The sequence below is a fragment of the Anabrus simplex genome, chromosome 2, assembly GCF_040414725.1.
Source record: "Anabrus simplex isolate iqAnaSimp1 chromosome 2, ASM4041472v1, whole genome shotgun sequence".
NCBI classification, from domain to species: domain Eukaryota; kingdom Metazoa; phylum Arthropoda; class Insecta; order Orthoptera; family Tettigoniidae; genus Anabrus; species Anabrus simplex.
In genome coordinates this window covers 906244326-906257714 of record NC_090266.1, presented here as the reverse complement: position 1 = coordinate 906257714, position 13389 = coordinate 906244326, and the positions used below count along the sequence as shown (strand labels likewise).

The window sequence follows — 13389 nt, the reverse complement described above, 5'->3', positions numbered from 1 at the left end:
CAAGACACACAATTTTGACACAGGAACATTGTGAGTTCTCAAATTAGCTCATAAACATAGACAATTCTCTTCTGATGCCATACAACATGTCCCATCCATCTGAACAACTAGAGAGCATATTAGTCAATCTCTCTTGGTGTAGAGGGGTGCTGCCTTTAGTAACCTCAGCAAGAACAAATGAGGAGAGCTCTTTTTTTCCCACACAAACTGGTGTAATTCTTTATCTTGGGGTCTTATGACCCAGATGAAACAATCAACATGTAGCCGGTGGTCCTCAATGACGAATAGTACTTGGCAGGTTATAATTCAATCACTGATTAATCAAAGGCATTGTGTCCTTCACTTTCTGAGGGTATTCAACTCCTTGGGATGCCTGGGCACAAGGTTAGCATCTGGTCTGTGGAAATTCTTCAACCGCTGTTTTGTTTAGTTTCACTGTAGCTGAATTACGAGCACCAAACATTGTTAACTTTTGTGCAAAATTCAGATGTTGCCATTACAGACTTTTATGTTTATATGAAATATCAAACTTTCAAAATAATATTAATACTTGGCTGTATTTCAATGTTGGTACTGTGTTTTGGCACATCTTGTATGCTCTCTTTCTTCTCTGAGACTGCCAATATCCAGTTCAAACTGCTTTAAGAGGAATTCATTTCTGGCCTCAACCCTTGACTTCAGATGCTTTCCCTTGTCCTGTCTCTTGTCCTGACGCCTCGCTATTGTGGCTTTGAAACTCTCATGCACACTACCTCCTGTAAAGTGTGCAATGTTAAGAAATATATCTTGGGATACTAATTCATTACCCATAATCGTTTCAGTAGATGATAAGTATCTCATAAACCATAGTATATATGGAATCATTAACAGCCTTTTCCGGCAGGTGCACCATGACAAACAAAACACAGGTTGCCTAATTTACAACAAAGATATACAGTAACAGTATTTCCCATTTACTCCTACAGGATTTTCAGTGAAGGACACATACTGTATGCCGAAGTTTCAATGAGGATTAACACCTTTGCTCCTGTTGAGGAGTATGGTCATTTAAGCATACGTCTTCCTGGGCCCATAGAGGAGTTAAGTGGTTTAGCACCTGTTCAGTGTAGCACACTCTGATATGCTTGTGTTTTTGGAGACCAGAAGAGTTCTACCTAACAGTTTCTTTTTTTTCTGGTAGATGACTCGAGTGTCCTATTTTCTCGACACTGTACAAACCTACCTTTGTGTTCTTTTATCTCATTGTTTACAAGCCAATTTTGGTACTCCTCAAACTGATTGAAACTGCAAGTACAGTGATTGCGTAGTAAACAAAGCTTCAAACGAGTAAATTTTGTAGTAATAAGAGTGATTCCAGAAGAAGAAATATGTGATAGTTTGCAGAGTAATGATAAGTGATGCTTCCAATAGTGAAACTAAGTAATGTTATGCATGCAGTTAAAGCGATGGAAGGGTAAATAGTAATCTAACCAGGTACAATGAGCGAGTTTCCTTTCTATCATCCATTGGTTCCAATATTTGACATACAGTACATACGAGTGTAAATAGAAAAGTGGAAAACGATGTTGTGCCTTTTGTACCTTTTTTTCAATAATGATCTCTTTAATATGCACTAGTGTGGAACTCAACAGTCAAGTAAGTGGCTTCTTAAAAATGGCTGGGTCCCAACAGTGGCAGGCTGCTCAGGCAGTTGGTAGTGAAAATGTTAAAACCTTTCCTTAGTTTGGTCTGAGGGCGATAATCAGTTATTGCACATTCTGTTCAGCGATGTTAATCACTTACGTATTTCTATTTATTCTTAGCAAAATTATTATATTATAAACAATAAAAATGCAATGAATGTTGCTGTATTTAATTTTAAACTTAGCAGATATTACAGGATGTTTGTACTGATGTCCCTCATATCCCTGATATGTTGCAGAATTTTTTTATCTCAGGTTTTTCAGAGGTGTTCAACCTGATACTTACTTTTAGAGTACTGATACTGGTTTGCAAATTGGTGTGAATATTTCTCTAATTAAGGGGTATCAATTGGTTTACAACTTGTCTGATTTTGCTCAAGGAAAATGTTTTGCTATCATTCCTGGATATACAATTACTTCACACTACTACACAGTTCAAAATTATTAAAAGACAAGGAAGCAATTATGCAAAGGTAATGTAAATAAATGTATATGCATTCTACATAGTGTAACATAACACATTAGTTAAGTGGTGGATGGATTCAGATGACCCATATCCATGACGAGGCACACTGTAATTCAGTTGAGAATTGTCTGTTTGTCCGGAAATACTTGACATTCAAAATTTTACATGACATTTCTGTCATATTATTGTCAGGAAAAATCTTATCTCAATGTATGGTGTTTTCAGCTATAAGACTTTCTTCATAAACCTGTTCTCCACTTCATTTTATGAATATACATTCATAGAACAGGTATCTCAGATATTCTGTATCATTTTGCTTATGAGTAATATTATAGTACAATATGGGTCAGAAAAGGAGCAAGGGATATTGTATATTGGAAAGCTAGGTTCAGGATGGTTTATTTACCTACCAAGATCATCCATAAGTCTCTGAATTCCAAATCGAGTTTCACTCCTGTGGTCTAAGCGAAAAGGACCTAAGCTGCTTGGAGCAGAATCCACCACACTCCCAATGTCTGATGACGTCCCACTGGGAGCTTTATATGGTCTGAAAATTTATAAGATACTTTTACACATCAGAGAAAGCTAAACAGTATTGCCTTAGGTTTCATATCTAGTGGCTAGTGTACAGTATGTTACTAGATATTCGGTGTTCTGGCAGAAGTTGCTAAGTCCAAAAACATAGTTTTGAGATAAATGGGTTTTAAGAAATCAGTGATGTATGGTTCTATATTACAGCGAGGCTTTCGCACTGTTTGGGCTAGTTCTTTGTGCAATGCCTTCTACTACATTACATATTAAGTGATTAAGTCCACTTAGTCACTTTTGCCTGAACATCAATCTTCAAAAATGGTTTCCACATTAGAGGGTAGGGTACCCTTACCCCCAAAATGGTTCATTCTATTAAAATAACGACCACATCATCATGTAGAATGTTTTATTTACCCCAGTTGTGCAATTAACTCAAATTCATAAAAAAATGGTCTTAGTCACTTCTGCCTGAACGCCGATGAAATAAGGAACTTGCGTATTTTGGAATATTATAAGAAACATCAGACTATAGTGTACTTAACAGATAATGAAAGGCATATTAGGAGTATAAAATTACAAAACAAGGAAACCATTAGTTATAATGCTTTACTATCACTGAAGTTTCCAAGATACCTTCCTGCATGCACAAGTCGTAGTCGATGAAAGTAAAATTTCTAAGGAGAAATAATGTAAAAGAATTGATATTTTTGGAACCACTGTTCAGTTTGTAAGACTAGAATCTATCACTGAGATGCATCCTACTTTATGAATTGATTGCTCAATTGGTTTTCAACATTTCTTGATGTAAATCAATTTATGGACCTCAGTTCTGTTGAATATCTTAATTTAAAAACTGCTTGGCTCCATGGCTAAATGGTTGGCACGATGGCCTTTGGACCATGGAGTCCCAAGTTTGATTCCCAGCTTGGACAAGTATTTTAACCTTTGTTAGTTAATTACTTTGACTCAGGAGCTGGGTGTTTATGCCATCTTCAACATAATATTAGGGAAAGGAAGGGGGATAGATTACTTTTGTATTCTCATTATGAATCTCTCACAAGTTAAAGTCACATCCCTCTCACTGATCTACATGAAGCAACTCTTCAAATGGTCTTGAGAGAACTGATCAACTTAAGAGCTTACCTGTGATGCTTGGAACCTGAGCCAGCTGAACTTGCCCTACTACAGCAGCAAGGAGATGATGGACGAGGCGATGGTACATCCAAGACACTCAACAAGCTGTCATTTGTATCTTGCAGTTTGCTATTTGCTTCACTGTAATCATAAAAGGGATATGCTTAAACTGTTATACAAACATGCCATAATCTTTCCTTTCAGTCCCAATGTCTACATTTTACAGGCAGTTACCAGTTATGGAATATATACCAATGTGACTAGATGAATTGAATATTTGTTGATTACAACTTATGTTCCTGATTTCAACTCACGGTGACTTTATGTAGCCTTCTGTCATCAGCCTAAATTAAGTCAATAAATGTGACTTGATGTCTCAATGAAATTTTGTAAGAATTATATGTGATGATTTGATTGTAAAATGTAGAATGTAGGCAATGAACAAAGCTGGATAAGAAAAATTTAAAGAAGGAGGGCAACTTACCTTAGAGCATTTTAAAGCTTTATTTTGTAGCCTTTTTCATTAATAATCTCTCACAATTCTGCATATAGAATTTTATGTGCTTGACTCTACTCCAATTGGCTTTACTTTTAATTATTTAATATCCATCCCAGTACTATTGTTAAGCTAATTTCATTGAAGTGCCTTTTTGGAATTACGGTACATTGGATAGTAATATACAAAGTTTGAAATGAGTGTAGGAACTTGTATAAGACCAGGAAAAACATGATGACAAGTCAGTATGGGTAGATGGAGTAACAGAAAAAGTATACAAGGAAAAATACGATAACACAAAAATATAAGGCCAAACTTCACATCTTCATACAATGTCATACTTAAACAGATAGGCTGACTCCTCATTAAACCAAGTTTTTCTTCATTAATTTCTTCTCAGCCCCTGATGACATTGGTTCTATTACTCACACACTTTTTAGTGATAGATTTTGGTATAGGGGTGAAGAGTAAGGAAGGAGCTCTCCCGGTTCTGGTAATACCGCCAACTGAATGGAAATGAAATCTGAATTGGATCAATAACATGATCGATCGATATGAATTTTCCTAACCTTTATTATCTTAAGCCAACAACTGTCACACACACATTATATAATATTATATAACATTTCTCGATGTGAATCTTGTTTCTAGCATGAAATCTATAGTTTGGCTTTGATATGTAAACAACAACAGTACTAGTACGTAAAGTGTACACCAGATGTCGCGCAGTAATGCATAAGCGATTCATAGTTTGTATTTCAGAGGTTGCCAATACTAATCTCGAAGATATCCAAGGACGACCGATTCAACACTAGGATGTCCATCTGTCACGAAAAAGTGTGCGAGTAATACTACCCACTTTCATCAGGGGATAGGCATTCACAATCACTCAGGGAGTCGTTCTTGAAATATTTTTCCATGTTGTTGTGCAGTGTGTAGTGTAAGAAGGATGCCAGATAAACACAGAGAAGAGATTAAAAAGAAAATGTTTATGCAATTAGTAGAAGAACAAGAATGCAGGACAAACATAGAAAGAGAAAGAGGACCCAATAAGTGATGGGAAGTGAACAATTAAGAGACAAATAAAGTCAACTATGAAATACTAGGAACTTGGATAGGAATATATACCAAGATAACAAAACTAGGGCTTTATTTCTCCATTTTATTGTTCCATCTACCCACCCTGACCTATGTAGTTATCACCCAACCCACAATATACAGGAGTTGACCGTACTAGTTGAATTCCCATGACTCAGTCTGAAATCAAACCTGGAATCCTGTGTTCCAAGGAAAAGAACACTGACCATTCAGCCGTGGAGTGAGATGCAGTCTATATTTTTTTTCTAGAGGCTTTATGTCGTACCGACACAGACAGGCCCTATGGCGACAGTGGAATAGGAAAGGGCTAGGAGTGGGAAGGAAGTGGCCATGGCCTTAATTAAGGTACAGCCCCAACATTTGCCTGGTGTGAAAATGGGAAACCACAGAAAACCATCTTCAGAGCTGCCGATTGTGGGATTCGAACCCACTATCTCCCGGATGCAAGCTCACAGCTGTGCGCCCCTAACCGCATGGCCAACTCACCCGGTAGTCTATAATTACATTGAATGTATGTAATAATAATAATAATAATAATAATAATAATAATAATAATAATAATAATAATAATAATAATATAACAGTAATCGGTTTTACATCACACTAACTACTTTTATGGTTTTTGGACATATGGAGGTACCTGAATTTTGTCCCAAAAGAGTTACTTTATTAAGTGCCAGTAAATCTACCGACATCTGACTGACCAGGGATCGAAACCGCCAACTTGAGTGCAGGAGGCCAGTGCTTAACTGTCTGAGCTACTCCGGATTGCGGTATGTATGTATGTATGTATGTATATATGTATGTATGTATGTATGTATGTATGTATGTATGTATGTATGTATGTATGTATGTATGTATGTATGTATGTATGTATGTATGTATGTATGTATTGAAACCGTACACACCATCCATTGTGTACATGCTTGAGCCTGCACGTGGAATATCTGTGATATCCACAGTGCAAAACTTTCAAATGTACTGATGTGTTATATCTTTCTTAGCCAACTCTTATTGAGGTGAGTTCACACCTTTTGAATGGCAGGCAGGTAGAACCTATCAGAAATGCTTGCTGAATGAAATTTAAATTGCCTTTAATTCTCTAAATTATTCTACATGCTACGTAGGTGGATCAAAAGGTTAGTTGCACTAACGCGCTGCTGCAGTGCGCTGTGTGTCGCAAACATGGGCACAGCGGAGAAAGGGACAGACACTGCCCACACGTCTGTTAGGCAGGTCGCTGTGGTGTCTCGTCTAGTATTGTGTGAATAGCGGCCAAATGCAATGGCGCATCAACTGGACGTTCACTCCAAATATGAGGTGCGTGCGACAATCCGATTCCTATGGGCCAAAAGGTAGAATTGAATGGACATTCATCGTGAAATTAGTGCTTTGTATGGGGAGCGAGCCATTTCCCGGCAAGGTATCGTAAAGTGATGTCAGCAATTTGAAGCCGGATGCACGGATATCACAGACAACCATCGTGAAGCCAGGCCCGCAACGTCCAGGACCCGTGCAAAGGTCAACAGTGTGAATGCGATCATTAGACAGAACCGGCGCATTAAACTGAGAGAAATGGCGACGCAGCTGAACATGTCGTATGGCAGTGTGTTCGCCATTGTTCACAAGGACCTTGGATATCGTAAGCTGTGTCAAAGATGGGTCCCACGTCTTCTCATCGATGAGCACAAGGGACAACGTTACCAATCCTCCCTGGCATTTTTGCAACACTATGCCGCAGACGGCAACAGGTTTCTGCGGCGAATTGTCAGAGGCGACGAAACGTGGGTCCACCACATCACCCCCGAAACAAAGCAAACATCAATGGAATGGGTGCACCCCTCATCACCACAACAAAAGAAGGCCAAGGTTCCACCTTCAGCCGGTAAGGTTATGGCGACAGTGTTCTTTGACATGGAGGGTTTGCTGCATGTGGAATTCGCGCCGAAAGGAACGACAATCAATGCGTCGTCGTATTGTCAAACGTTGCACCGGTTGCGTAAAGCGATTAATGAGAAGCGCCGGGGGAAATTGAGCGCTGGTGTGATTTTCTTACATGATAACGCAACACCTCGTAAGTCCCGCCAAACGAGAGAACTGCTGCAGCGTTTCAAGTGGGAGGTCTGGCAACATCCACCATACAGTCCCGACTTAGTGCCATGTGACTTTCATCTCTTCGGTAAGCTCAAAACGGAGCTCGGTGGTCGACATTTCGAGACCGATGAGGAGGTGAAGGCCGCTGTCTCTGAGTGGTTGCAGAACACTGGAGGAAATTTCTATGCACCCAGCATTAACAAGTTGGTTGTGCGTTCGCAGAAACGTTTCGAGTCTCTTGGAAACTATGTGGAAAAGTGGCGTTTCAGTGTATGTCGTTATAGTCGTGTTGCTGTTGTATAGGTGGTATAATAAATGGCCATAACTGGGAAGTGCCACTTATTTTCTGATCTGCCCTCGTACCAGTTATAAATGCTACTTAATTAATCATCTGGATGTTGGATTATGAAATGTTAAGTGTTGTGTGGTCTACCATTGGTCAATCATGATGGAAAGCAACACCCCAAATGGACACATTATCACCCATTTTTAGAAAGTGGACACTACTCTAATACTGCATGACTACAGCAAGTCAGTCCTTCTACAGTACAACAAGCAGTGACAGGGTGTGAGGAGTATTAGGAACGACTGCTGCATCATCAAGAACTTATATGTATAAATCTTATTGTCTTAATAGACTGGTCTGTGTTACCTGGTATACTAAGGTTATAATAACTAGACTTGAAATTTGTCACACAGTGATTAACTGAATTTATACTGTATATGTGGACAAATAATACGCGTATCAGAACAGTTTGCGACATGTGTCTTCATTCCAACTTCGTCGTTAGGATTCAGTCCGGGATGGATATACGTGAATGTCATGAACAATGATAATTTTCACGATGTAGCAGCACACAGTGTTAGATCTCAGAATAGTGTTTGTGGTGATTTAACAGAACTTCCTATGGCAAGCCTCTGAGATAATAAAAATACAGCGTATTCCGTGTACAGTTATGATAATCACAGTACGGTCATAAAGTATATTTAAACAATTTAATGGAGTCAGAATTTTCAAACATATGGTGAACAGACTGTATGGACAGAGTTCTTTTCTAAGCAATGCTCAGTGTGACAGGTAGTAAATGAATCACTTCATGAGTTTTCTTTTCCTTTTAATTGTAGTTCTACAGGAATGGAATAAGTGAAGATGTTAGAATTGATTCCAAATCTAGTCTTATGCATTCACGGTTGTTGTGATGTGATTTAAATCTCACATACCATTTGGTTGTCTAATAGGTTATGTCATTATGTGCGTCACTACCACGTCATATTCAAATGTAGTCATGGTATCTAAACAGTGCATTTCACAAGGTCCTCGATTCATTCCAATGCTCATAGATTTATTTTGTGGATGTTTATGTTATTATATTTTGTAAACTGTCTGACAACTATGGTCTTCTTTATACAGAGTGTCCTAAGAAAGCACCGACAACACTTAGTATGTTGTGCAGTAAGGCCTACATCGGTGGTGCTGAGCCTCATGCACGTGACCAAATACGTGCGGTTGTCTTTGAAAAATTTCAAACGCTCTGTGGACTTGAGCAATAAGGCCCTCCACTGACGTTACGTGAGTGTCATACACGATACTCTTCATACTACCCCACAGAAAGCAGTCAAGTGGTATCAAACCTGGTGACCATGCTGGCCAAGGAACTGGTCAACCTCTACCAATCCATCAATTTGGATATGCGCCGTTGAGGTGGTTCTGCACATTTACATCAAAGTGTGCTGGAGCTCTGTCCTGTTGCAGCCACATTACCTGTCAAACATTTAGTGGCACCTCATTCAGTATGGCAGGCAAAACATCTCTAATAAATGTGAGGTAGATCTGTCCTGTCAATCATTTTGGCAGTAGATATGGTCACCAATTATCCCAGCCCTGATGTTAATACTGAACCTTTGTTGATCATTTCGAATCACCTCTCTGATCTCTTTGATCATTGTCAGCACGTCCTCCTCAAACTGTAGTGTTCGAGCCGAGTGTGGACGACCCACATCGCGTTTTGGCACCTAATACAGGACAAACAGTAGAATGGGGACAGTACATATTCACAAGTAACAAGGACAAAGTGCTACTACTTTACTGTACAATGGATACACCTCTGGCAGAAAGTACCCACGTGGAACTGTCCGGCTTCTCTTAGTCATCTCCTAATGGCCACGAACATGGAATGATTTGGGGTACGTCTGTTTGGAAAACGTTCCGCATAAATCTTGAAGCAACTCTACCATTGCGATCCGCTTTGCCGTATGCAAGCACCATGTTGGTCATTTCCACAGATGAGTACAGGTACATGTCGCACTGCTTTTAACAACATTACTGCACTGGTAGTAATGCAGTAGGATGCGCACCAAGGACTGTGGGAGGAATAAAGCGCATGTGCAGGAATGTTATTAGGCTGAGGTCGTCCATCTGCAGTACACAGATGGCTAAATGGTTGTATACCATCCGTATTAAAACACCAAATTGGAACGCATTGTCACAACCGTTCTCAGAATTCGACGCGCACCAGCGCCCAAAACATGCATTTCCGGGCAGGGGCTCCTTCTTGAAAACTGATCAGTCTGGCATTCCACACAACACACTAAGCCTTGTTGGTATTATTTGGGGACATCCTGTAAATTTATTGAACTAACTGTAATTAATTCATGTTGTGGTGCAAGCAATATATATTGAAGAGAGATGCGAAATGCCACAGTATTCAAGTATGGAATGAGCCTGTCATTGCTCATGATTGTTATTGGAAGTCATATGGAATAGGACGACATTCCCTTTATTAATTGGTGTCTTTAGACAGTGGCTGTTGTATGGAACAGGATAACATTTTCAGATGTAATATTTCTGAATGTGGCTCCAAAGTTGCGATTCATCATTGAAGAATTTCTTAGCATTATTATTACGATTTTGATATTCCATTTTTTATCATCTACTGACATGCTCACATGTATTGTGGCCACAATTAAATATCATTAACATAATTTTTGGAGCAGTGTGTCATGCTTGGAATCTTGAATGCATTTGATATTATGTTGCAATTTACCCGTTCATCCAAATTACTGTTAAGAACCCGGGATCTATGCCTTATTGAGTGGTATGCTTGTGCATTTTGCGGAGAAGACTATGAAATGAACAGGTTGGAATCTTCATATTCTACTTGATAACCTAGCATAATTCTTCACCTGTGGATCAATGTTATGTATATAATTGTTTTGTGTCTTTGACCTCAGCTCAGTATATAATGGCGTGTGACCTCCGAAGAGGCCGAGTGCAGGTCATTCGAGTTGACGGCGTATAGGCGACCTGCGCGTCTGTGAGAATGGGGCCCTATCTGTGATGAATTCTAATGCTGAAGACGACACACATACCCAGCCCCCGAGCCATTGGAATTAACCAATGAAGGTTAAAATCCCCGACCCGGCCGGGAATCGAACCCGGGGCCCTCTGGACCAAAGACCAGCACGCTAACCATTTAGACATGGAGCCGGACACCTCAGCTCAGTGATAGACCTATAGGACACTTTGTATATTTGTGCCTGTTTATGTTAGAAAGTGATATATTAAATAGTGAGACTAGATTTGTTTAAGTGAATTACTTCATATAATGTCTCCGAATATACACTGACTGACAGAGCAAATGCAACACCAAGAAGGAGTGGTCAGAACTTTATGCCAATTGCAGGGTAGACTGACGTCACTGAGGTATGCTCATGATGTGAAATGCGCCGCTGTGCTGCGCACGTAGCGAACGATAAATGGGACACGGCGTTGGCGAATGGCCCACTTCGTACCGTGATTTCTCAGCCGACAGTCATTGTAGAACGTGTTGTCGTGTGCCACAGGACACGTGTATAGCTAAGAATGCCAGGCCGCCGTCAACGGAGGCATTTCCAGCAGACAGACGACTTTACGAGGGGTATGGTGATCGGGCTGAGAAGGGCAGGTTGGTCGCTTCGTCAAATCGCAGCCGATACCCATAGGGATGTGTCCACGGTGCAGCGCCTGTGGCGAAGATGGTTGGCGCAGGGACATGTGGCACGTGCGAGGGGTCCAGGCGCAGCCCGAGTGACGTCAGCACGCGAGGATCGGCGCATCCGCCGCCAAGCGGTGGCAGCCCCGCACGCCACGTCATCCGCCATTCTTCAGCATGTGCAAGACACCCTGGCTGTTCCAATATCGACCAGAACAATTTCCCGTCGATTGGTTGAAGGAGGCCTGCACTCCCGGCGTCCGCTCAGAAGACTACCATTGACTCCACAGCATAGACGTGCACGCCTGGCATGGTGCCGGGCTAGAGCGACTTGGATGAGGGAATGGCGGAACGTCGTGTTCTCCGATGAGTCACGCTTCTGTTCTGTCAGTGATAGTCACCGCAGACGAGGGTGGCGTCGGCGTGGAGAAAGGTCAAATCCGGCAGTAACTGTGGAGCGCCCTACCGCTAGACAACGCGGCATCATGGTTTGGGGCGCTATTGCGTATGATTCCACGTCACCTCTAGTGCGTATTCAAGGCACGTTAAATGCCCACCGCTACGTGCAGCATGTGCTGCGGCCAGTGGCACTCCCGTACATTCAGGGGCTGCCCAATGCTCTGTTTCAGCAGGATAATGCCCGCCCACACACTGCTCGCATCTCCCAACAGGCTCTACGAGGTGTACAGATGCTTCCGTGGCCAGCGTACTCTCCGGATCTCTCACCAATCGAACACGAGTGGGATCTCATTGGACGCCGTTTGCAAACTCTGCCCCAGCCTCGTACGGACGACCAACTGTGGAAAATGGTTGACAGAGAATGGAGAACCATCCCTCAGGACACCATCCGTACTCTTATTGACTCTGTACCTCGACGTGTTTCTGCGTGCATCGCCGCTCGCGGTGGTCCTACATCCTACTGAGTCGATGCCGTGCGCATTGTGTAACCTGCATATCGGTTTGAAATAAACATCAATTATTCATCCGTGCCGTCTCTGTTTTTTCCCCAACTTTCATCCCTTTCGAACCACTCCTCCTTGGTGTTGCATTGTCACTGTCAGTCAGTGTACATACAAAATAGTACAGGTAATTTCTTGGATAGTAGCCCATCAGTTCATGTCACGATAGGCCTATCTGCTGTTTGGTTTTGGGGTAACAATAATAATCAAGATACTGTATAGGCTTTTGGGCTTATGCCATGTCAAGAAAATAAGGTGAATTTCTTTATGTTTCGCAGAGAACTGTGCTCTGTGTCATCAATGGAAAATCTCGACTGTGCATGAGAAAGGCTTTTTAAACCATGACTTTTTAAAATTTAAACTTTATAATAGAAGTGGAAATGGTACGTTCATTCATCACCAGATGGCTCCCCGGATGTGGCACAGCACTAGCGCTCGAAGTGGAAGCTGACCGAACCATCAGAATCCGTCCTAGAGGGTCACATAACATGTGTACGTAACATATGACATTGACAGGCGTATGACATTGATACAAGCCTGGAATGAAACATCTAGCGATGAGGAACATACGAATTTGGAAAACACTGAGACGAAATAACAATAGTGAAGGGTCAGGAAAGGGAACTACCTATGTAAATCCTTAATGGTTGGCAACCAGGTATTACTTAATTGATAGCCAGTGTCCCTGTTAAACTGTTAGGATTTCTACGTATTTCCCCAGCTTCCTGTATAATCATGGACCTGTAGTGTCTATTTTTTGTTTTTTGCTATTTTGCTTAACGTCGCACCGACACAGATATGCCTTATGGCGACGATGGGATGAAAAAGGTCTAGGAAGTGGAAGGAAACGGCCGTGGCCTTAATGAAGGTACAGCCCCGGCATTTGCCTGATGTGAAAATGGGAAACCACGGAAAACCATCTTCAGGGCTGCCGACAGTGGGGCTCGAACCCACTGTC

At 41.3% G+C, this 13389-nt stretch overlaps 1 protein-coding gene across 1 annotated transcript in view; it reads right to left on the bottom strand.

The window, feature by feature from the left end:
- Positions 1–13389, bottom strand: part of LOC136863176 (ras and EF-hand domain-containing protein homolog) — a 266862-nt gene that overhangs the window by 111285 nt on the left and 142188 nt on the right. The window contains exons 6-7 of the mRNA XM_067139527.2: positions 3823–3954; positions 2559–2695 (exon numbers count right to left, since the gene is read on the bottom strand). Of these exons, the coding sequence (XP_066995628.2) occupies positions 2559–2695; positions 3823–3954 (269 nt within the window). The remainder of the gene's footprint in view (positions 1–2558; positions 2696–3822; positions 3955–13389) is intronic.